At 46.5% G+C, this 24,107-nt stretch overlaps 1 protein-coding gene across 1 annotated transcript in view; it reads right to left on the bottom strand.

Moving 5' to 3' along the window:
• The window catches only part of Slit3 (slit guidance ligand 3), a 603,162-nt gene that overhangs the window by 186,857 nt on the left and 392,198 nt on the right, over window positions 1-24,107 (bottom strand). The window contains exon 5 of the mRNA XM_028858254.2: window positions 17,946-18,017. Within this exon, the coding sequence (XP_028714087.1) occupies window positions 17,946-18,017 (72 nt within the window). The remainder of the gene's footprint in view (window positions 1-17,945; window positions 18,018-24,107) is intronic.

Genomic DNA, 24,107 nt, shown 5'->3' with positions numbered 1-24,107 from the left:
TCTTAATCTCTAATCATACGGTCTTGGGGAGACGGGGAGTGACATGTGAGAAACTGTGAGAAAAATAAGGCTGTACATGATGGTAACCTGTAGCTTCAAGTCTGAAATGCTGTAGAATTTGGGTATGCTTGGCTTTTTCAGTTTAATTTGGACTTCAATATGGTAATGCAGGGGCTCAGAGGGTAGGAATGGAGATAATACAGTTTTTATTTCCTGTGTCTTATGATGGCTTCCTTTTACAAAGTGGAGGCTTGCTGGCAGGGAGAATGCCCCTGTAGAGCTGGTTAATTCATTCCTAGGGGTAGTAAACAGCTGAGGGTGAGGCCATCGTGCATGCACAAACCAACCCATTGTGAGCCTGGGCTCCCAAAATCACTTCCTGCAACCAATCCTCACACAGTAAGTCGGGATTTCCTCTTTTCCAAACCAGTCCTGGGCCAGGTATCATACACCTAGGGCCAGTCCCCACATCTCCATCCCTACTGGAATTGTCCAAACTATCCAGTTCTGTTTCCCTGCCTGGCCTAGTTTTTCAGTGGAAACTCCAATCAAAGCTGGGACACCACCATCCACCCCCCAGCCTCCCCCGATACTGCTTCTCTCTCGGCCACTCCTGGAGCGTCCCACATCCCTGCACAGGACGCCAGGCTCTTCATTCCCATGAAGGCTGTCAGTCATAACGGAAGTGCCTTTCAGTGACATTGACCTCCCTGTGTCACCGTCCTGTCACCTTTATGAGTTAACACCAGGAAACAAAAGAAGCCTCGGTCTGGCACAGTTCTTGCTGACCGTCCAAATAGTCCTGGGCAAATTTAATCTCCAACTTGTAAAAGGAGAAATTTGGACCATGTGGTTCATTTCTTAAAACCCTTTCTAGCTTGTTAAGTCTATGAGTCAGTGGAGGGAGGTGAATTCCAAGCCCCACAAAGCACTAGGCAGAAGGGCTGGCTGCAGTAAAGAAACGGTGTGCTTGCCAAGTCACTTACCATAAAAGCTCTTCCCATGCCCACTTCAGCAGTAAAACGGCAGAGAAGAAAATCATTTTTGGAAATCTAATTGCATTAAGGAACTAATTCCAGAAAAAGGGTCTTGGATTGGTAGCTCACCAAGAAGATTCGTCTTCTGCATGACAACTAAGGAAATCTGCACATCTACGTCTTGGTTGTATTTCTCAACGCGGGTTCCATCGTGTGTGTGTGTGTGTGTGTGTGTGTGTGTGTGTGTGTGTGTGTGTGTGAGAGAGAGAGAGAGAGAGAGAGAGAGAGAGAGAGAGAGAGAGAGAGAGAGAGATATGCTGGAGATCAAAGCAAAGGCCTATATATGCTAGGTAGGTGCTCTACCACTGAGCCACACTTCTAACCTGATTTTTTTTTTTTCTCGCCGTGCTTGGGGATCTACCATGGAGCTACATACATCCATTCAAATTGCTGGAAATGCACAAACACTGTGAAGCAACTGTACAAAGCACCCAAACAGAACTCCAGTGGCAGCCACCATTGAAGACGGTGTAGGATATAGAAAGTCTATCCAAGGAAGTCTGGTGGAAGCCATCCAGGCTCCAGGCACACAGTGAGTTAGTCACTTAATAGTCAAAGCCAGAACCCCTGGACCAGTATTGGAGTCTCAGTGAGCAGCAGCAAGATGGGCGATGGACTTCAAAAAGATCCGAACTCCCCTTCCCAACCGGTGAAGCTGCAGGGGTGAATTTGGGTTCTGTTCTCTGTTATTATTTTTCATGCGGTTGGAGGACATGCCTTCAGCTGATGTGGGCCAAAGGACTCCCTTGGGATATTTAAAGTAAGGCACAGGAGAGAAAGGGTGGGTTAAAGGAATGGAGGCTTTCGCTTCAAGACAACCTCAGAAAACACTTCATGTTCCAACCCCTGTGACACGTCCTAAAAGCTGAGTAGACATCACTCCAAAAGCTGGTCAGAATTAACTAAGATCTTAGCACGCAGTGATGTCCTCCTCTTTACTGTTAGTGAGTGCTATGGGCCACACCTCTCACATTCATTTTTCTCTTTTGTCTATAATGCCTGAAGATCTCCTAAGAGGAAGTCATGTCCTCCTTCATTGTCTGGGCTTTGGTATCAATATGGGCTAGGAGTTCAGCAGACATACTGTGAGCCAGCAGCCTTCAGACCCACATCTATTCAGCCTGTTATGTTGAATTTGCCTAATGGTTCAGCGTGTGTATTTTCCCATAAGTCAATGAACTGACTCCCCCTACCCCCAGGGGATACACAGAGCCAGGGACATATGCTGAATTTGGGTGTGGAGTCTTGTTTTTAGAAAGACACAAGCAAACATTTACCATTTACGAGTCTGTGAGCCGAATATACTTAAGCAGACAAAGCGATATCCAGCGGTGATCTAATTGACATTTTAGTTGGGTAAGAGAACCCGGGCCAGGCCAACGGCAAGCAAATTCATTTTCCAAAGGTCATGGGGTTGGCTGCTGGTGATTCGTTGTTGAAAGATATTTCAGGGTTGGTCAAGGCCACAATCAGAGAGGCTTGTGGAATACAAATAATCCCTCTCATTGGAAATGAGGAGCCACACCTTGGTTGTGGTTTTGTTTACGCAGATGACAGTGACCGTAGTCTCCAATTGTGGAGGTCAGCGGTGGCAGGGTGGCTTGGGTCCAGTCAGCTCAGAAGCCTATGAGCTCTGGCTGGGAAAATGACATCCATGGCACTGATGCCAGCAATGTGGGGGAAACAGAAATGTTCCCTTCCTTTGGGCTAAAATAAACAAAATTATCTAACAGATAAACAGATATGTATGATAAAGGAACATTCTGGAGTGTGTCAAGGAGACTGGGGGGGGGGACAGCATCCCCTGCCCACATGGGCCAAAGGACTCCCTTGGAATACTTAAAGTAAGGCACACTTTACCTGGTATTACCAAAGGTTCACATATATAAAAGCCCAGAAGAATGCATACAGGTCCAGTGATTCCTTCCCAAACCTACAGTGCTCAAGGACTTTATATAAAATGGTGCAGTATTAACATAGACCCACTCAATCCTTTTTTTAAAACCACCTCTAACTGTTCACAATAAGCAATAAATGTAAATACTGTGTAAGCCCTTGTTAGAGTGCTTGGGGAGATAAGAAGGAAAAATTCAATAGATGTTTAACATGGACACAATTTTCCCTAAATATTTTCAATCCATACTTATAGAAGTGGATGATGTAGCTCTCACAGACACAAGAGTCACAGGTCTGTTCAGACCACTTCATACCTTGTCCTCGAATGCGTGAACTCTAGGTGCTGTTTTATGTCAGGCATGATGATCTATCTTACCCTTTTAAAATATCCTATAATAGTCCAATCAATGAATGACCATACCACAGCTCATTTACCTAGAGTCCCACGGACAGGGATTTTGGTATCTCCCAAGACATTTTCTCTACCAATGACTCATATACATTACTGGGGCCTTATGAGAGTATTAAAGTACATTTATGAAAACTATGTAGATGGTTTGCAGGACCCAGGTATGTTGGGTGCTGCCACTAGCTGACTTGTTAAGGGAGTTACACTAGCTTGTTGCTCCTGGTGGCAGGGTCAAAGGTTGCCTTCTGCTTTCTCAGTTCAGTGTGCTGTAAATTCTTACTAAACATTCAAGGAAAAAAGAAAAGAAAAGAGAAAAAAAAACCCCAACTTTTTAATCACCTCTACATTTCAAGGGAAGAAGTTGGATGTGCTGTCTAGAATCAAGGCAGCCATGACCAATATATATTGATTGAGGCTTTCTTTGCCAACTTGGGTTAGTTTTCTAAAATGGAGACACAGCACAGCTTTTTCCTACTCCAATATTTATTGTTATTGTTATATATGTTTATTGTGGAAATATTAAAGAAACTAAATAAAGAAGAAAAAAAGAGGGGCTATGTACCCTAGAGAAATGCAAATACAGCCACACAAAGACTTAAATCGTGTGCCCACAGCAGCTTTATTCATAAAAACCCAAACTTAGAAACAACCTAAATGCCTATCAATGAGAGCAGCTTCACACAACGGAATACTACTCAGCCATAAAAACAATGCTGGCCATAAATGTAAGGTAAATTTGAAAACATGATACTAAGTGTAAGAAGCGAGCTAGTAAAGATGATAAAGGATTTTGTTTATGGAAGGGGTTCTATGGGCAAAAATATAGTGAATGAATGAAGTGGCCGGATCCCCGCATGGGGGATGGGGTGGGCAGTGTGGTAGTTCAGAGACATTTTTAGTAGTGTCTTCAGGACTGTCCATTTGTGAACTGCCTTGAGCTGCAGGGCAAAAATTGGTGCATTTTTATAAAGGGTGGACTATACCTTAATGAAGTTGCTTAAAAAACAAAGCCACTTAAATGTTGACTACGTACTGATAATGACTGCTAGCTCTATATCTCTCTGGCTTTTCCCCATGTCAGTATGTGTACATGTAGAAATGATTTTCAAGCTTTTAGACACACTTTTTGTTTTATTTTATTTCATTTTTCACCAAGTGGGTGCTTGTATTTTGTTAAACTTAAAAAAAAAAAAAAACCTTACAAATCTCTTCTTTTGCATTCTGAATGGTTTTATTCCCTTATCAAATATTTTCTCAGTCCTAGGGAGAACAAGGGTCCCTCTGCCTTCTCACACCAAGTGTAAAAAGCAAACAGTCCTGGCAGAGTAACAGAAAAGGAGAAAGACAGCACCCCGCCCCCCAGCCCCATCTTATTATGCAGTGCAGGCTAGCCCAAAACCTGAGGCCCAAGCACTGAGGTAATGGATGTTTGCCACCATGTATGATCATAGCAGCCATGAGGAGACTTTTTAAAGGCTCCTTGCCTTTTCTCTGTGAGATACAGGGTTTAATCTGGCCTCAGGCAGAAGGCAGCAGCTCCCAGCCTGACAGAGTTTAGTTCCCCAGGTGCAGCTGTGGTTCTGGTATCAGAGAAAAGAGGACCTGACTCTATCCACAGCTGGTGGGTGCTCACGGGAGGAACTCTAACAGACTCCTGAGAAAAGTGGAGGTCCTCCAGCCTCCACTGTGTGAGGGGAACAAAAACCTCTGAGTCGCTGAAAGAAGGCATTGTTCTATGTCTGTGCTCCACATAAGCAACCCCCCACCAGTCCGGAATCCTTTGTCAGGAATGGGACCTCCCCTCCGACCACATGGCCAGGGAGTGACAATTCAGATCAACAAAAGCTTGGGCAATGAGTACAGAGGAGTCTGTGAGCCACAGCCGCCCTCCCTGTCTTCCTCAGTCCTGGGCAGATGCCCACGGCACACAGTCAGCACACTCCACACTTCCCAGTGTCTGTGGGGTCGGCTTGCTGCCATCCAGGTTGCTCTGTTCTTGTTTTAATTCCTGACTGATGTCCACCAGTGTTTTAAGGATCATGAAGGGGGCTGGAGAGATGGCTCAGCAGCTAAGAGCACTGACTGCTCTTCCAGAGGATCTGGCTTTAATTCCCAGCATCCACAATTATCTGTAACTCCAGTTTGAGGGGATCTGACACCCTCACACAGATAAATGTGCAATAAAATAAATAAATAAAGTATTAAAAAGTATCATTAATAATTTAAGTAACATCTAGGTGGATTATATATCCACTCTGCCGAATGACTCTTGACCGATCATCACCCAACCTTGTTGAGAGTAAATTTCCTCATCTTCAAGAGTGGTAATCCTGCCTACCCCACTGGGTTGTTACAATACTTGGTCAAAGAACAGGAATCTACAGTTGAGATGCTGTGCCACTGCCTAAGCACTGCCCAGACATCGATTCAGCCGCAGTCCTTATGAAGAAAGAGAAAAGAAAACATGGAGATATCAAATGCTTGCCCAAGATCAGTGGGGAGGACAGTTGTTAAACTCAGGTCCTTCTCCATTTCAGCCCCAAAGACTGTACGGCCAGAGAGAGAACAGGTCCATACCCTAAAGCCACAAACCCAGTTCCTGGTAGAGAAAATTCAATTCCCAGTCACCTGTGCTGGGGACGATTAACAGCAGTCTGTATGACTGAGTCTTACAAGCATCTGCTTCTAAATCAGGTGACAGTGCAGACACCTGGCCCTTGACCAGAAGCTGTCACTCATCCATCCATCCACAGAGCTCAAGAAATACAGCTCTAACAGGATGCAGAAGATTCTGGACCTGGTGACTTTCAAAACACATTGCAGGAATCCTACCCATGCGTGGCCCAGAGTGTTGATAAACGCTTGCAATCCCAGCCCTTGGGAACGAGAGGCAGGAGGATCAGGAGTTGAAGATGACCTCAGTCACATAGTGAGTTCAAGGCCAGCCTGAGCTAATGGATACCCATTTCTGAAACAAACATCAAAGACAAATAATAGAGAGCAATTCTAGAGCAGGTCAGGGATAAAGGGAGGCGTGCAGAGGACTTCTGAGTTCTCTTTACTCTTTGCAAAGCGGCAGTTGGTGGCAGGACGAGAGGATGAGGTAATGCTGGAGACAGCACAGCCACACAAGTGAGTTCGTTCGGAGCAACACCTTCTAGAAGTAAGTAATGAGTGGAGATGAAGAACACGCTTTGTCCCTTCGAGATGAAGAGTCGTGGGAGTGCTTAAGTGACAGCGACCACTGCCGTGTGACTTGGAAAGAAGCAGGACAAAATCCCTCGCTTCAGCAACAGGACGGGTACGTGTCTTAATGCCACCAACTCAGTTCCTGGTACAGAATGTTCAATACCGGAGTCACTTGTGCTGAGGACGATGAACAAGTGCCCATGACTGAGTTTCCAGAGCATCTGCTTCTGAATCAGTGCTTTCCCGGTCATCGACGGCCACCACCAATGTCGCTCCTTCAAGGCCTTTGGATACACACCGGCTTTAATTGATTTATAGAACATGGCATCGTGACTTGCCAACAAATTAGCAGAGGTTAGGTTATCAGCACCTGGGGCTGACTGTAAGGCAGACCGTTAAAAACCTTTAGGTACTTCCTCTGTCTGCAGAAGAAGGTTGGCCCCAGAAGTAGGAGGTGAGTCCTAGTCAGAGCTGTGGCTGAATCTGACCACTGGTGATTTGATTTGCCTTCAGGGTGTAGCACTCAGTATTCAGATTTCCTTTCCTCCCTCCCTCTTTCCCTCCCTCTCTCCTGTGCTGAAGATCACAGTTAGAGCCTCTCAATGTAGCCTCACATTCAGTGTTAGATTTTGTGTTTGGGGATGTGGTTTGGTTGGTACAGTCTTTGCCTTGAATTCACAAAGCCCTCTTTAATCCCCGGCATTACAAAAATAAACAAATAATTAAAAAAAGACTTTGCATTAGGAGCAAACATTCAAAACCAGATGTTTAATACAGAAAGTTGTTTTACTTCTTTCAAAACAAAAAAAATGCAAACTGTTAAACACTAGGCCCAAATGCATCTGCTGTTCGTGAGTGGCTGGAATGTCACAGAACCCACATCTCCAGTCAGCCAGTTACTCCTCAGACAGCACTCATGCTGTATCCAGGTGACACATGTCAACTTGCAGGATTTGAGTTTAAAATCCTTCACCGAAGGGTTTAACTTTGACACATCACTTCAGAGAAAGTGCCCAAGACCAAATCCCTAGTCTAGAAGTCAACAGCTCAACTGTGGGATGATGTGCTTTCCATCAAGGGGAGCGGAGGAATTGGGAGCAGGGTGCGGAGCATTCCTATTCACTCAGCATTTCCTGGTGCCACCTTCTGGGCTAAGTTCCTCCCTCTTGTCATCTCAATCAATTACAGTGGGACCTGTGGCCTGGGCAAGGGCTAATCAGCCTTATTTCTTTGAGGAGATCAAGGTGCAGAGAGGAAAATTAGAGGGTCAGAGAGCCAGCAGCTGGCAAGTACAGAGAAGGCCCAGCGACCCTATCAGAGGCATCAGGTCTTGCTAGGGGGCAGGTGGGCTGGAGACTCTCCCTTGAAGTGTGTCTGTATGAGCAGGTCTGTCTAGAAGTTTGTAGACAGAAGAGAGAACCTACTACTCTGTTGTTCTGTTTATTACTGCCACACAGGATGGGGCATCCAGTGTTTGTTAAGACATTTGATTTTCCAAAGCAACCAGACGTTCATGTCCTTAAGCAAAAGTCATTGGGGTGTGTGTGTGTGTGTGTGTGTGTGTGTGTGTGTGTGTGTGTGTGTGTCTTATTCACTCTGACACAGGTTGCACTAGACTTAGTACTCCCGGGTTCTTCTAGTACTGTATTTTATTTTATTATTTATTTATTTTTGAGACAGGGTTTCTCAGTGTAGCCCTGTCTGCCCTGGAACTCACTCTGTAGACCAGGCTGACCTTGAACTCATAGAGATCTATCTGCCTCTGCCTCCTGAGTGCTGGATTAAAGGTATGTGCCACCACCACCAGGCATTTTCTATGCTTTAGTGGTGACAGGAAAAAGGAGTGGGTGGATGAGGAAACAGGCTATCTTTTCCTCTGACCCACCCCAAGTCATAGGTCTGGGTGGGACATCTGCCCTGAAAGAAATGGGAGGGTCATGATAAAATTGTTTTTAAAAATTAGGGCTGTCTTGGGGCCAGGGTTCTGTAGATATGACCTTTTTTTGTATTATATTCATCTGGGAAGGGAATATTCAGTCATTAGATGTAATAAACTGGGCCAAATTAATTCACTGGGAATAGGGTAAAAGCAGAACAGCCTGACTATTCTCCATAAGATCACCAGGAGTGTGAACTATTTCCAGTTGCCACATAGAAGTTGGTGCAAGGAAAGAGCTGTGTATGGCTTATCACGTGGCTGCAGGAGCCAGGGTTTGAATGCAAGCACAGCTCTCACCTGTCACCCGCCCATCTCAGTGGAAACAATGGCATCCCTGTCCTGGGGGGTTCTTTAGATCACTAGTCATCACTGAGAGACAGATTTCAATGCTAGTGACTCCAACTGGGTCTAATCCTGGCTCTGCTGATGATTCACCCTGAGCATGCCCAGGATCTAGGAATGTTAGGCACTTGCTCTACTCCTGAGCAAATCTCCCAGCTCCTAAGACGCCTGTTTTAACTGTTTGAAAAATGGAAATATATATAGCTGTTTATATATAATATAAATATAAATTATATATATATGCTACTGCAAAGGGCTGTGAAAACATGAAGGAATTTATGGGTACTTTGGAAGAACCTATTCTGGGGTTCTGCAATGGAAAGATGGATGAGCGGAAGTTTTTAGAGCATTGAATGCACTCTTGCTTGATATTGATGGCTGCTGCACATCTGTCCACACCCCCAGAACGCACAACATCTAGTGAACCTCACTAGAAACCAGTGCTCTGAGTAACCAAGTCTGCAATCCCTCTGTGTATTCGAGGCTGTGATGGTTGCAAGGATTGGGAAATTCTCCACACATTCTGCTGTCTTTACGTGGACCTAAGGGTGCTCTCAAGAGTGGTATAGTCCCCACCAGGCGAGGTGGTGCGCACCTTTAATCCCAGCACTTGGGGGGCAGAGGCAGGCGGATCTCTGAGTTCAAGGTTTGCCTGATCTACAGAGAAAGAGTTCCAGGGCAGCCAGGGCTCCACAGAGAAACCCTGTCTCAAAAAAACCAAAATAAATACATAAAAATAATAAAAAGGAATGAGGTATGGGTGGAGGAGTAAAATAAGAACTACCTAATCTATCAACAAAATAAACAATAAATTAATAAAATATTAATAAATAAATACATAAAATAAAGATAGCTTTGGCGCTCTCTTGGTGGTCTTTTTAGAAACCCTTGCCACTGGCTGATATCACAGCCCACCTTAGGTCTTGGCTGGAGCAGGGAGAGAAATACTTTCCCAGCTGATCGGAATCCATTGTTTCCTTTAAGACTTACTCAATTCAGCCCACCGGACTGAGAGCTTTCCCCGGGCCTGCACTAACTGTGCCCACACCCATCCTGGCAGCCTCTTCCAGTCTTGCCAGGACCAGCTCTCTTGCCTGGAAACAGCTCTCAGGGCCCATTTCCATTTCTGTCTAAAGGAAAACCAAGTTCCCATTTATCAGACTGTGGCGACAATTAAACAAGATGATACAAGAACTCGGTGTAGACCGTAAAGAATCACACAGAGGAGAGGTGCTCAGCTGCCTGGCTTGACCCTTCACCGGGTCTTTTTAAAATGTTTTACACAGCAGAAGACGAAGGCTCGGAATGGTTAATAAACTTGTCCAAAGTACACAGAGGACAAGCAGAAAAATCTAGAATTGGAAAAAGACATCCTCATTTTTTTTTTCTACTGTAAAACTCCTCTTTTTAATCATTACACTCAATCGACACCAACACGCCTAAGGATCTGAGCATCAATAGCTCCCAGACTCTAAGTGTGAGGTCCACAGGAATACTCATCTCTTCTTAAGCCCTTTGCATTTCTCATTTAATCTAATAGTCTCCAGACAGGGCTCAGGCCAACAGCAAAATTCTCATAAGACCCCTGGGTCCAACCAAGTCTAAGGGGCCTGTAGGCCTTATGCTTCCTTGGCAAGGTGGAGAGCGGGAGACAGGACTCCATCCTAGATCTTTCTTTGAAATCCCTTGCTTCCTGTGGACTTTGTGCTTAAGGGGGTTAAATATCTGCGGCAAGTTTTTTTTTTTTTTTTTAAATTGGCCCACAGAAAAATTATCCTGGATAATAAATTTTAATGCTAGATCAAGAATAATGGTCTCCATTATCCTGAAAACCGCAAAGGCTTCTCTGGGCTTATTCTCGCTGCCTCGATTTCATTCTTTGCTTCTGAGATGTAATCATGCTTTCCCAGCGAGGGCTTTGGCTGTCCTCTGACATCAGAGGCTCTGCTGAAAGTCACCAGCCACCACTCACTGTTTGTTGTACACCTACTATGTGGCAAGCAGAGACCCACTTGAAAGTCAGACTTGAGCTCCGTCTTTATATACCATGCAGGCCACTGGGGAAGGACAGTCATGGACACAACCATAACTTGGGACAAGGCATCTCAAGGCCCCCGCCCCCCGCCCAGGAGGGACAGGCACTGTTCCCATGGGTCAGCATCTGTGGAGGTGACTTGCACAGAGCTTCCAGTCGATAAACTGGTTGCCGTCACTGAAGTAAACCCTGGAAGCCTCTATGTCTGCTTTTCCCATCAGGTTCCCATAACTTTTAAATCTCCGTGGTGACCACTCCAGCTTTCCTCTCTTCTGGAAAAATCTGTCCTGCCCACTGACTCTGGAGCCATCTTTCTTCCGTGACAATCTCACAAAGCTCCTTCTCTTAACACCCGCATCACTTTGGCTTCCGGTGTCCAAGTCCCTCTCCCCAGCTACCTGCTCTAACCTTATCTTTCTATATCCTTTCTTGCTGGGTGTGCTCTAGGCACACATCTCTGACAAGCATTGACCCTTCCACATACTGCTAGGTGATTTTACACACAATTGTTCCTTGTGTTGGGACTACCCTGGTCCTGAGCAAACTCCTACTCATCCCTCAAAACCTAACACACGCCACTTCTGGAGCAAAGACAGAATCAGACTGGTTTTCTGAGTTTCCACATCCTTTTCCTTACACCCAACGAAACTGACAGAGTTTGCTTTGTGTTGCTGTGATAAACAAAAACAAAAACAAAAAAACAAAAACAACAACCAAAAAAACCCAAAACCAAAAAAACAACCAAAACCAACTTGAGGAGGGAAGGGTGTATTTGGCTTACAGGTTACATCACTGAGGCAGGAACTAAGGAATGGACAGAGGCAGGAGCCATGAAGAAAGGCTGCTTACTGGCATATTTCCAGGCTAACATACAGCTATCTTTTATGGAGCCAAGGCACACCTGGTTAGGGATGGCACCACCCACAGTGGGCTGGACCCTCCTATACAAGAAAATGCCCCACAGGTATGCCTACAGGCCAGTCATTTCCCGTCTCACAGATGTGTCAGGTTGACAACGGAAACTAATGAAGACAGAGCCCTTGACCACGACCCACACATGCTAGTCCGTCAGCCCATCCTCTTGTCAAGCTGTGAACCCTTTAAGTACAAGGATGGTCTTATTCCTCTTGTAACGTCATTTTCGTATGAAACATTGGAACACGTGCACAGGGATTCTGGTAGGTAATATCCGCCATCACTATCAGTGGGACAATGGATCTATTTGTACCTTTGATGGTTTCGATCAACCTCATCCTCTGGCCATGAACCACGGGGACACTGAACATCTCGGTGATGGAGACAGGCAGACTGTGTCTATACAGGCTAGTTCTGTGAGACATGCCGAAGCGAGTTGACATATGAGCAAGCTAATTTCAGGGGTTGATAAGTGCTCCGAAGAAACAATGGGATAAATATGGAGGGCCGCAGGGGTGGGGAGCTGCCTTGGGTGGGTCTGGGAAGGCGGCTTTGGGCTGAACCGGAAGGATCAGGAGTGGATGTGCAACAGCCCCAGAGCACAGCATCCTGTGCAATTAGAACAGCAAAGAGCAACGGTTCTGAGACAGGATGGTGCTGTGGTGACCAAGGGATGGAAATGGACTGGGAGGGTTGCATGGGCTGAGCTGAGGGACACAGATTGCGCAGAGCTTTGTGTTGGGGGTGGTGGTGGTGGAGGGGGTCAGGGGTACAGGTGCTGGCCCAGGGACAGTGACAGAATGATCTGCCAGCACAGATGCCCCCCAAAATGGGGGCTAGTGTCCCTCCCTGCTCCTCCCTCACCCTGTTGTGGGGCGGAGACAGCTCTCATTAATCTCCGCTGTAGCACAGCCTAACTAGAGAACACAAAGACTGCCTGCTTGGCTTTGTTTTCAAGCCGTCAATTCCAAATTCTGCTAGCTGGCAGAGACAGGGGCTATTGATTTTCCCTTCTGGAATGCGTGTCCTACAGAGTCCTCGCCAATAGAAACTGAAACACAGAGGAAAACATGACTGCTGAGAAAGACAGGGCCAGGGGACATTTCTTTTTAAAACAGTTTGTAGCGGGGCTGAGTCTTCTTACTTACTGCTGGATAGTGGCTTGTCATCTCTGTCTCCAGTTCGTCTCTTCCTACCTTGGCTGGTGTCTTGTCTGATTTCTCTGGCCTTCCTGCTGCATCTTCATTTAGTACCTAGCATACGTGCTTGCACACAGTAGGTATTTAATACTAGCCCAGGGAATGACAGCACACAGGTAGGTTTTTCTGCGGTCTTTCCTCCAGATCAGTTTGTCTGTTTGCTTCGCAGCTTAGCACCTCCTCTTCCTCCAGACAGGCTGGGGAGAATGGGACTAGACCGTACGTACATCCAGCTTGCAGGGGCTGCACAGAGTGGAGTCCCCGAGACTAACGACTGTCTTCTCTAGAGGACCAGGTTAGGGGCTTCCCTCTGTCGATGGGGGAGGGGCAGGGTACCAAGTCCCTCAGCGCGAGCGGCATGCCAGTGGCTGACCAGTTCCATAGGGTTCAGACACTGCTGCCTTTGTTTTGAAAACGACGAAAGTCACATGCTTTCCTCCCTGCCCGGTGCCCTCTGGAGGAGTGTATCTGGCTACTCTGCATTCTTCCTGTTGCTGGGCTGGCTGCAAGGGGAAGACCAAGGGTAGATCCTGTCTGGAGTTCAAGGATAGCTAGCCAGAGTACTAATTGTAGTCCGGCTGCAAAGTCTTAGCCTTAATTTCGTCTGCCAGCTGTTACTAAATCACACACATTGATGGGAAGTTAGTTGTATCATCTGGAAAAACAGGGTTGCCACAAGTTCTTTCGTTTTGAAAGGCACACGAGGGCAAGCAAAGGGAATTCATCTTGACATTCCAGAACTCTCTTTTAAAAATCCCAGCCAGTCTTTGATTTTTTTTTTTTCTCCTCATAATGCAGCACAGAGCACCACGGATAGGTCCAATCAGTCGTCATTTCACATACCATTTGGTCTGAAGCTTGTACTGAGCTCCAATAGTTTGTCTTTGGGTCACATGTTACCCAAGGTAACAGCAGTGTACTTCCCAAGCCACACGGGGAGGGTCCAGAGCTTGTTCTTCAACAGTCTGCAGCCAAGGCTGTTCTTCCCTGAGCCTGAAATGTGGCTATTGATGATTCATAAGGCCAACAAGCTCCATGTGGATGATCCAGGGGTAGGAGAAGTGTGCTTCTTTCATGGGTCTTCTGGAAACTTCGCTTTTCAAAAGTGCCTCCTGTTGCCCATGGGCTGATGCTCCCTTCCCTTCCCCTCCTCAGAGTGGTGATGGGAAGAGAACGGTGGCCTGGCACATGCACTCTACCACTGAGGTACACCCTCAGCCCCAAGATGCATATTTCAGTGCTCCACTTCACTATTACCTCTGCCCAGATGCCAACGCTCCATGAATCTGCAGTCAGCTCCAGTCCTGCACCTCCAATTACCCACCTGGTATTTTCTCTTGGGATTACAGGATCCTTTGATCTACCTCCCTCATATTAAAATCAAGGAAGTCCAGGGAGGCAGTGTGGCTTTGCCAAATTCCCTCAATCAGAAAGAATGAGACAGGATGGCAGACACCTCCATTTTCTAGCACACTAGTGTTCTGTTCACACTGTCCATGGAGGAAGACAGGACATCCCTGCACACTCAACACGGTGACTAGCCAAGTCCTGATCCTCCAAGCCTGGCTCTGCCTCCTGAGTTTCCGGTCTCTATGAAACAAGCTCTGAGAAGGCAGAGCTCACAGATCCACACACATGACTCTCTGCTGCTTGCCCCAAAATGGCATTTATCAGGAGCTCATATTTTATCTTTTTTTTTTTCACATTTTATCTTGATATACGCATGGGTAAATGATTATGAGAACTGGCTATTACTGTAGCGTCTGAGCCTGGATTTCCTCAATTCACACTCTTTCCCCAGCCCCTAAGGACTCACCAAACACCAAGTTCTACTGGTGTGGTCCCTCCTGGTTCTCCTTTTAGTTTCTCATCTCTTTCCTTCCCTCCCGAGCTCCAGCCCTAATCTTAATCTTTAATCTTGGACTGGAGAGAACTTCATCTCTTACCCTCAGAATTCCTTCTTGCATGCTTTCCCATCCATAGCCATTCAGGATAAAAGCCTCTTGAGGTGTCTCCGTATCTGCCCTGGACACATCCCCTTCTCCAGTGTCGCCCTATACTTCGTTTGCCCTGCCTGCCTAGTTTACTCTGTGAAGTCTGAGCATCGCTTAGGCCCAGACAAATACAGCCTGCGCCACTATGACAACCACAAAGGAATGTAGCAGCCACAGCAGGTAGAAGGCTGGAAACGCCATCATGTGTCAAGCACTGCACAGAGTTATTCATATGCATTATTTTATTAACCTTCACAAAACCCCTAGGAGGTAAGACCAATTATTAGCCTCATGTTACCGTGGTAGAAACTCACGCTCAGAGGTGTCAGGGCATTTACCAAAGGTCACAGACCCGGTACCAAAACAGATGGAATTCATACATAATTCTATCAGACAACCAAGCCATGCTCTTAACCTCTAGGCTGCTGTTGCCTAAGACTATTTTCTTCCTCCCACAGCCCCTCACGCTGCTCAGCCACTCATGTGCAAGTTTTCATGTTATCAGCATTTTACTGAGCATCCTCTTCAGGACACATCTTTCTTGTCCCTGGTCACGTGGTAAGCCATGAGAGAACAGGAATTACATTTCTGGGCCCTTCCAGGTTTTGCTCCATGTGTACATTGTTAACTGAACAGGAGAGTGAAGGACTCCATCCTCCGGTAGTTTTCTTTTCTTTCTTTTTAAAAACTCTTCCTTTAGGCGACGAGTCTGTTTCCCTGCCAGGACCACAGGGAGGTAAAAGACTGAAACCCAAAGAGAGGAAAAGTCCTGTGTTCAGGTCCTGAGTCTTATAGCCAGGTAGAGCATCCCTAATCTGAACCTTTCTGCGTGTCTCCAGCACATTGCAGATGAAAATTATATACCAGAAAATGGTTTTATGCATAAAATTCAAAACAAAACAAAAAACCCTACCTACTGTACGTAAATGACCTTCAGGCAGTCCATGTGGGGTGTATATGAAACCCAGACGAGAGTCTGTGTTTGGACTTGCGTCCTGTTTCTACCATGTCTCTTATACAAACATTTCAAAACCCACAAAATCTGAAACTCCAAACAAACACTTCTGGCCCCAAGCCTTTCAGATAAAGGGACGCTGGTTCTGTATTTGCATATGCTCCGTCTCGGAGACAGGCCTGGCAGCATTCACTGGACTGACTGCGGAATTCTGAAGCTTTGACTCCTGAGGCCTTTGTATGGTTACAGATATTCCAAGGGAAAGCTAAAGTTCCCCAAGCTCCTCTACTAGGAACCACTGTGGGACCGAATTACTTTCCTGAGAACGATAAATGCAGCTGACAATTACACATCTCTGTTTATACATGACTACAGTATGTCTGTTAACTGATCCATGTAAAATTACCAGCACGGGACCACACAGACCATTCTGCATATGGAAAAAAAAATGTTAACGTGGGGCTCAGTCATTGGGAAGCTGATGGACATCGGGTTAGTCAGTCTCTCTCTCTGGACCTCTGTTTTTCACTTGTCCTGACATTCTGGGATATTAATTAAGACGATGGGTTGGTCGGAGTTCACGGCAGTCCTAAGTTTTTAGAATCCAAGAAACAAAATACTGGAAAAGCTGGCGAAGGTGGCACCCCTGGGTGAGCACCAGGGTTTTGTTCTTGTACTCCGCTACTTACTGACATCTCCAGCCCAGGAGCTCTGTCTACAGAACAGAGCACTCGTGTGCTCCGGCCGCACCTCTGCCACAAACTCTTTCCTGTCCCCAGAGGAAGGAGCAGGCAGCCTCCTTGTCCCAGAGGCCTTGGCAAAGTCATCTCTACCTCCTAGTGCCTCACCTTTCAAAGATGTCCATGCCCTCTGTGTGCTCTGCATGTCAGACACCAAAGGATTCACAAGGCCCCAGCCCCCAGGGTGGGAGGTGGGGGAGGCAGATGGCCTGCATCTGGAAGCCATCACTAGCTCCCTGGCTATGTTCACAAACTAAAAATCTCCATTTGTCACAGGGGAAAGTGACAGTTGTGGATTTTTTTCTCCCCTTTTAGTCTCTTACAAGACCGCTTAAACGGAATAGAAGCTAATGAAGGAGGCTGGTAGGCAGGCAAGCTTGCTCAGCCCGGTATCGCTGTACCCATCTCCCAAACGGCTCTGAACCCACAGAATGGCTTTGCGGGTAGAGACTCAGAAAGCGCAAACCTTCTAAAGGCAGGGGCCAGGGAACTGTGGAGTCACAAAGGAACCAATCACAGTTACTAGGCAAGTTCAAATCCGGAGTGTTGGGACAAGTCTGCCTCTGGACTGCGGTGATAGTGCATGGAGGTGTCCATGGTAAAACTGTGCAGAGCTGTTCATGCTTGCTCTTGCTCTGTGCAAAGGAAACTAAAGTCTGAAGACTCGGGTTCATGGACTACACTGAAGTCAACTCACTGTGTGGCTATGGGACTAGGGTTAAGTAGAATGTTACCACTAGGGAACTGGTACCGGGACCTATCTATGATTTCTTGACATCTTGTCAATCAATAATGATTTTTAAAATAAAACGTGAAGAGCCAACGGATGAAAAGTCCAGTGCAGTGGGAATGGACTTGGACTGTTGTCCCCAAGGTCCTGGGACACACGTTTTAATGCTGTTTCATAAGGGGCTGGAGTCCAGCCCGTTTGCACCAATGACGTTATCACCATCGTCGTCATCATCACTGTCTGTCGCCACCAGCATCACTTCCATCCCCGTCATCATTAGTGCTTGAATTGACTGACTACTAGAAATGCGACTTCTCCTTCCTCCCCTCCCTCTGTCCCTTCCATTTTCCTAATTGCATACAACCCTTGTACCAGACTACCAAAGACCGTGGGAGAAGCTAGCTGGCACCACAGCCATGCAGCTTTGGTGCAGCCAGGCTCTGACCCAGGAAGAACAGGGCTCTGTGAAGCTCTCCACCTCTCAAGCCACCTAAAGTGCCCTCCCCTTCCTCCAGAGAGCCCAAGGGAGCTCTATCTGCTCCAAAGCAACAAACACAGCACTTACAGATTCTTCACGTCTGCGATGCCGCGGAACGCCTTCCTCGGAACACCCTGGATCTGGTTCTCGCTCAGATCTCTAAACAAGAAGAGAAGAGGCAAACCAGTTAAGGACGGAGACCACATTCTCCGCATCTCATTATGATAACAAAACCCTTGGAGGCTGCCCGGGCTGCCCACCAGAAGTGTTTGAGGGCTGTTTAGTCTCAGGCCCCTGGCTGTTACAAGCCTATACATTGTTCTGCAAGTGAGGACTTTTGCAGAAATAGTTACTAGGAGGGGATGGGTTTGCCTCAGGGCAGGCACTATGGGTGGTCTCACACCTCCAGGCCACGAGCCAAGACTCCAGGTTATTTGTTACACACACTGCACCCCATTCAGTTCTGGCACCTCCCAGAGAAGACCCTTACTCCCCTTCCCTCAAGACATCCCTCCCTAACTCAAGGTCAACACCACTCACTCTCCCATTTCTCAGGCCGTCCTTTGATGCTCAAATTCTCTGCTCTTGCCATTTGGGATTGGAACTGAGCCTGGTCATTGGGTTTTCTGATAGGGACAGAGGGACTCTCATGCATTTCCACACATCCCATCCAAAACATGGGTCTCACCCCTCATTCTGCACTGAGGGATGCCAACCAACACACCGGCTGCTTCGAAGTAGACAGCGAAGAATGTGGTGTGTGGCTGGCTCCAACCCAAATCCTATCGAAGGATTTAAGAATCCCCTAGCACCTCGATTTCCTTCCCAAAAATCATGCAGGCCTTTTGGGTTTGTTTTGTTCTCTGGTTTCATCTCTGTTTTTGCTAGACCAACCACGTGCGTTTGTTTTCATTCAGACCTCAAGCCTGCTTGGATCTCAGTGAGTAATCAATCCATAAAGACCCATCGGAGCCCCAGGCGTCCGAGGGAGCCCTGCCAAACACTGCAAGCAGCAAGGCTATTCCCATTCAGCCACCTGCTACAGGAGCATCTTCAAAGAGGTCGGGGGAAGGGGACGCCCGTGTGAAGATGGGCCTGCCTGACTGCGGTTTTGTTTTTTTTCCAGACATGAAAGGTGTCTATATGCACATACTCACAGACACAGATATACATGTCTGGGATTTTGAAAAGAAAACCCCTCAAATAATGAAGGGAAAAAGCCAACCATAGACATAACCACTGCTAACAACTAGACACAGAGCATAAAAATTTCACTGGCATGACCTCCTCATGTATGGCCTGTCCTAAACCGCTTTTCACACGCTATCTTAAGAACATCTGTCTGTGTCTTCACCAAGCACATCAATGCCGATATTTTTAATGGCAGCACAGCATCTGATTGTATATACCGTTCATTGTATCACTGTGATTGTAAAGCGGGTGTTGGCTCAACTTCCGTCATGTAAAGAAACATCAGGATTAGATGGGCAAGATGGCCCGCCCAGCAGGTAAGGAACTTGTTACCATGCCGGACAACCCGGATTTCATCTCTGGAACCCACATGGTAGAAGAAGTGAACTGATTCCTACAAGTTGTCCTCTGACCTTCACAGGTGTGCCAAGACATGTGCACACATGTGCATATGCACACATACATACAAAGTGTGAAAAGAATTTTTTAAAAAAGGAAACACTAGAACACATTTCTCTGTTCATACCCTTGGGGGCACGTCTTAGGAATTTCCATGGCACCAGGTCCTCCTGGGAGAGCTTGCTGGCCGCAGGAGAAACTCATCCTTGTCCAGTTCGCTCACAGATAGATTGGTGATGGATGCTCATGTGCTGATTTTTGAGACACCTCCTCAAAAGCTATTTCATACATACATGGAAGAAGAGGCCAGACGGCCACATTCTACCAAAACTCGGGCAGTCTACAGGGACAGTTTGCAAAACAGGAGGAGGGCAAATCAGAAAGCAGAAGAGAGACATCATCTGTCTTTCTTCTTCTGACACCTGCTGATAAGTGACACACACTCTGAGCAGCTGGCTGAACTTCAGGACAGTTGGGCTAGCCTTGGGCTACTCTCAGGCTCCACCAAGGCTTACTGTTGGGATAAGGTGTACCTATGAGTCCTAGACACCTTGGGGGCTGCCTAGCAGAGTGGATCCCCCATCTCAAATTCAGTTTCCCCTTTCGACAACCGACGTAAGTAAATTCTGGTGCATAAGAAGCTCTGATGCAGACTCCCCCAGCCAGGCCTGATTCAATGAGCAGGGCTCCAGCCTGGAGTCGGAGTGCTGAACAAAAGCCCACGATGACAGGCAGAGGTCAGGCAGTGTCACCCAGGCCACTCGGCTGTTCTCCATCAGCCTCCACAGAGGGGGCTCAGGTCCTGTCATCCGACTAATGCAATTTCCACCAGGCATCTGGGCGGCACTGGAGGCTCCCGCAGCCACAATGGGCCCACTCTTTCCTGTCAAGGCCTGTCGGTCTCCAGACCACCAGCCTCTGTCCAATACCCTCTCAGCCTCTGCTGTTATCTCTGGCTGCTAGGGAGATGGGGTCTGGCCACATGTCTGGTAAATGGCTGATGAGAAAAATCAGGGGAAAGGGGGAAGAAATTGAATAGGAAGAAGGTTTAGAACCGACAGCTTTAACCATTGCTGGGAACTAGGAGGGGTGGCACCTATTTCCAGAAAGGGCATTAACCCATTTTGGACACCACATACTCCGAAACGTACCGGGGAAGCCTGGTAGTTGTGTAGAAGTTTGGCCTGACAGTGTGGGGCAATGAAGAGAGGAGCGTGTTACTTAAACAGAAAGAGGTGGTGTCCCGAGGGGAGATAATTCTCATAGGCAGCCCTCGGACAAAACCCTGAATTTGGGTGAAACAGCTGCTTTGGTTTTTCTGGTCACCGCATCCTTCCTGTAAATGGACCCAGCTTTGTTTCAACTTTAAAGAACCCAGTAAAGGGCACAGCTTTCTTTCCCGTCTGCCTGTCACTGTATTTGCCCTGTCCTAGTTAAGTGAAACAGTGGATGGTAGGGAATTTATCCGCTCCCCGTGACAATCTGCTTGTAAATTTTATTAATTTTATTTTCTATTGAGCCTCTCTTCTATGGCTAACAATGCCGCAGCCATGCATCTGCAGGATTGTCTATTGATTTCATAAATACCTCCAGTGGGCTGACAAACTGACAGATTTAATGGTGTTACTGATGGGGTGTGGAGGAGGGCTCAGGACCGGGCGCTTCATTTTCGGTAACCATCCCTTCACAATTATCACAGGGCCTTTGTGAGGTTTCCTAATAGTGTGTTTATCTCGGCATGATGTCTGAGCACAGAGCTATTGTTAAGTCCGATCCTTGGGAGAGACAAGAGCAACCATTTTGGCTGACAATTAAATAAAAATAACAAAATCTATTCATGATGCCTAAGAGCCTAGTTCTGGTCAATTGCTTGTTCGGGTTTCAGTGTCTAAGAGGAAGAAACACGCAGAAGTGACCAGAATGGCATTTCCCCACCTTAAACAAAAGGAAGGCACAGGTTAAGAAAAGGTTGGGCTGTGTGAAGTGGGGTGAGCCTTTTAGGGTGCCAGGAAGAAAGATGGTAGGTCGGGAAGGCTTTCTTGGTTGGGAAGTGGGCTATGGATCAGGATGCCTTTTTAAATAATTAGGCCTCTGAAAGCTAAGGAGAACTGCATTAGCTAACGTGCATTTCCCAGCTTCCGGAAAATGATTAACCGACTAATTATTCCATTCCAAAACACAGGACCAAAGAGGACTTATTAAGGAGACAGTAAGTGAAATAGGAGTTGGCAAGAACGGATCTATCCCACTTCCAGCCAGCCCTCCCACAACCTTTTTAATTTACTAAAATGCTTTGGACACAGATTAACTTTCTTGGCAAATTTATTATTGCTTCATCTACCTTGAAGCAGGAACCGTGGACACTTTGACAAATGGATTGAAAGGTTGTCTAGTTCCAGAGGAGCCTTTGAAATGCTTCTGGGGCTCTCCCCGCAATGTCAGGCATGCTTTGTTCTCAGGGCAACGGTGAGTAACAGTCCTTCCTTCCACCCCTTTCACCTGCAGGACTCAGTTGAAAACACTATGGTGGGTACACTTGTCTTGGGTACATTCATTCCAACTTGTCTGTATTAAACGGCAGTTTATACGTAGGGATGGGGGTGGAGGATGGGAGATAGGCATCGAGGTTTCAAGACTTATAAGATTATAAACTTGTAAGATGGGTGGAAACTTCCAGAAACATTGTGAGTGCTTGTTTCTGAAGTGCACGGCGTGACTTCTAAGTTGTATGATCATTCAAGCTGCTTCAGTGCTCTGATTTAGTTCCCTCATCTTTCAAATGGGGTCACGGGTTTACCAGCTTCCTCAACTGGGGGAACAGAACGGGGACACATGGACAGCACTTTGTGCACCTGGAGCACAGAGGACACTCTGCAAATGGTGCTTTTACTTCCTGAGTTTCTTCCTCATTTAGGTTTGGATTTATGTAGCTAAAAATGTCCCCAGTCATCACCTGCAGGACACGCACTTAAAACTGGACACAGAATAAAACACACTTGTGTTATTAGTATTCCTTCCATAAAAGTCTGAGGAGGAGATGAACGCTTCCCTTGTCCAGACTCTACAAAGGACTCTTCATATTTGATTCCAGATCATTTCATTCTGGTTGAAACAATAGAGATTGGTTCAAGAAAGGGGTTGAAACCCTCTAGAGAAGCAGATGAGTGCCCTGCTCAGCCATCATCAGAGAAGTTTCCTCCTGCAGCAGATGGGAAGACATACAGAGACACACAACAAGAAAACACAGAGGGACAGACCTTGGAATACTCAGCCCTAAGTGGGATGTCTCCATTAAATCCCTCCTCCCCACTCCCAGGACTCAGGAGACTTAGCCAAACAGGAGGTGGAAAGAGTGCTTGAGCCAGAGGAGATGGAGGACTCCAAGGATACAAGGCCTTCTAAACAGAGCATGACTGACACATATATAAACTCAGAGAGACTGTGGCAGCATGCACTGGGCCTCCACGGGTCTGCATCAGCCAAGGTCTGGAGCTGAAAGGAGAAGTAGACAAGGGATGTCCCCCCACCCCCAACCCAGATGCTCTCTCCAACTGATCACCACTTGCAAATAAAGTCTCCTCCAAGGGAGCCTCACCGGGAAACAAATCGCTCTTAAGGGTGGATTGCATGCTCAGGAGTGGGCGGCCAACACAAAACAAACTCAACAGCATCATCCTTGGAGATTCTCTGTCTCAATGCTGAGTCAGGGTATTTTTTTTTTTTTTTTAAATCTTACAGGTCTTTGCATATATATTATGGCGTCTGGCTTTATGTTTTTATGAGATTCCTCTGTGTGTGTGTGTGTGTGTGTGTGTGTGTGTGTGTGTGTGTGTACATGTGTGTTTCTTGTGCTTTTCTTCAGATCTTTTTCTTCTGTTTGTTTCCTTTTTTCCTGTTCTGATTTGTTTTTGTTTTATCTTATTTATTTTATTATCATTCCTTAGATGCCTGTTTGTTTTCTAAGGAGAGACAGAAAGAGTGTGGATCCAGATGGGAGGGGAAGTGGGGAGGTTCTGGGAGGAGCAGGGGGAGGGGAAACCATAATCAGGATATATCGTATGAAAAAAAATTCTATTTTCAATACAAGAAAAAAGGAAGAAAGAGACAAAGAAAGAGAAAAAGGCTGAATTGGCTGAGAAGCCAGGACTCCAGGGTTAAACAGTGGATTAACAAAGTCCTCAGGACTTCAGTCCAGAGAGCAGTAATACAGCAGGGGATGGGCACGGAGAAAGAAAGAAAGAAAAAGAAAGAAAGAAAGAAAGAAAGAAAGAAAGAAAGAAAGAAAGAAAAAGAAAAGAAAGAAAGAAAGAAAAGGAAGAGGAGGAGGAGGAAAGAAGAAAGGAAGGAAGGAAGGAAGGAAGGAAGAGAAAGAGAGAGAGAGAAAGAAAGGAAGGAAGGAAGAAAGAAGAAAGAAAGAAAGAAAGAAAGAAAGAAAGAAAGAAAGAAAGAAAGAAAGAAAGAAAGAAAGAAAGAAAGAAAGAAAGGAGAAACTTAACTGAGGTCTCCTTCAGCCTTAGCTCTTGGACCTGAGAGAGAAAGGACCCGAGAATGAACGCCTTTCTGCAATCAAGGGGGCTGACCTCTGCAGCCGCGCTCCAGACAATCCTTGGGGACCACCCAAGAGAATTCAAACTTCCAGCCTGTGCTGCCCTCCTTAAT

This window comes from Peromyscus leucopus, chromosome 8b (genome assembly GCF_004664715.2).
Source record: "Peromyscus leucopus breed LL Stock chromosome 8b, UCI_PerLeu_2.1, whole genome shotgun sequence".
Classification (NCBI taxonomy): domain Eukaryota; kingdom Metazoa; phylum Chordata; class Mammalia; order Rodentia; family Cricetidae; genus Peromyscus; species Peromyscus leucopus.
This window is presented reverse-complemented; position numbering and strand designations above follow the sequence as displayed.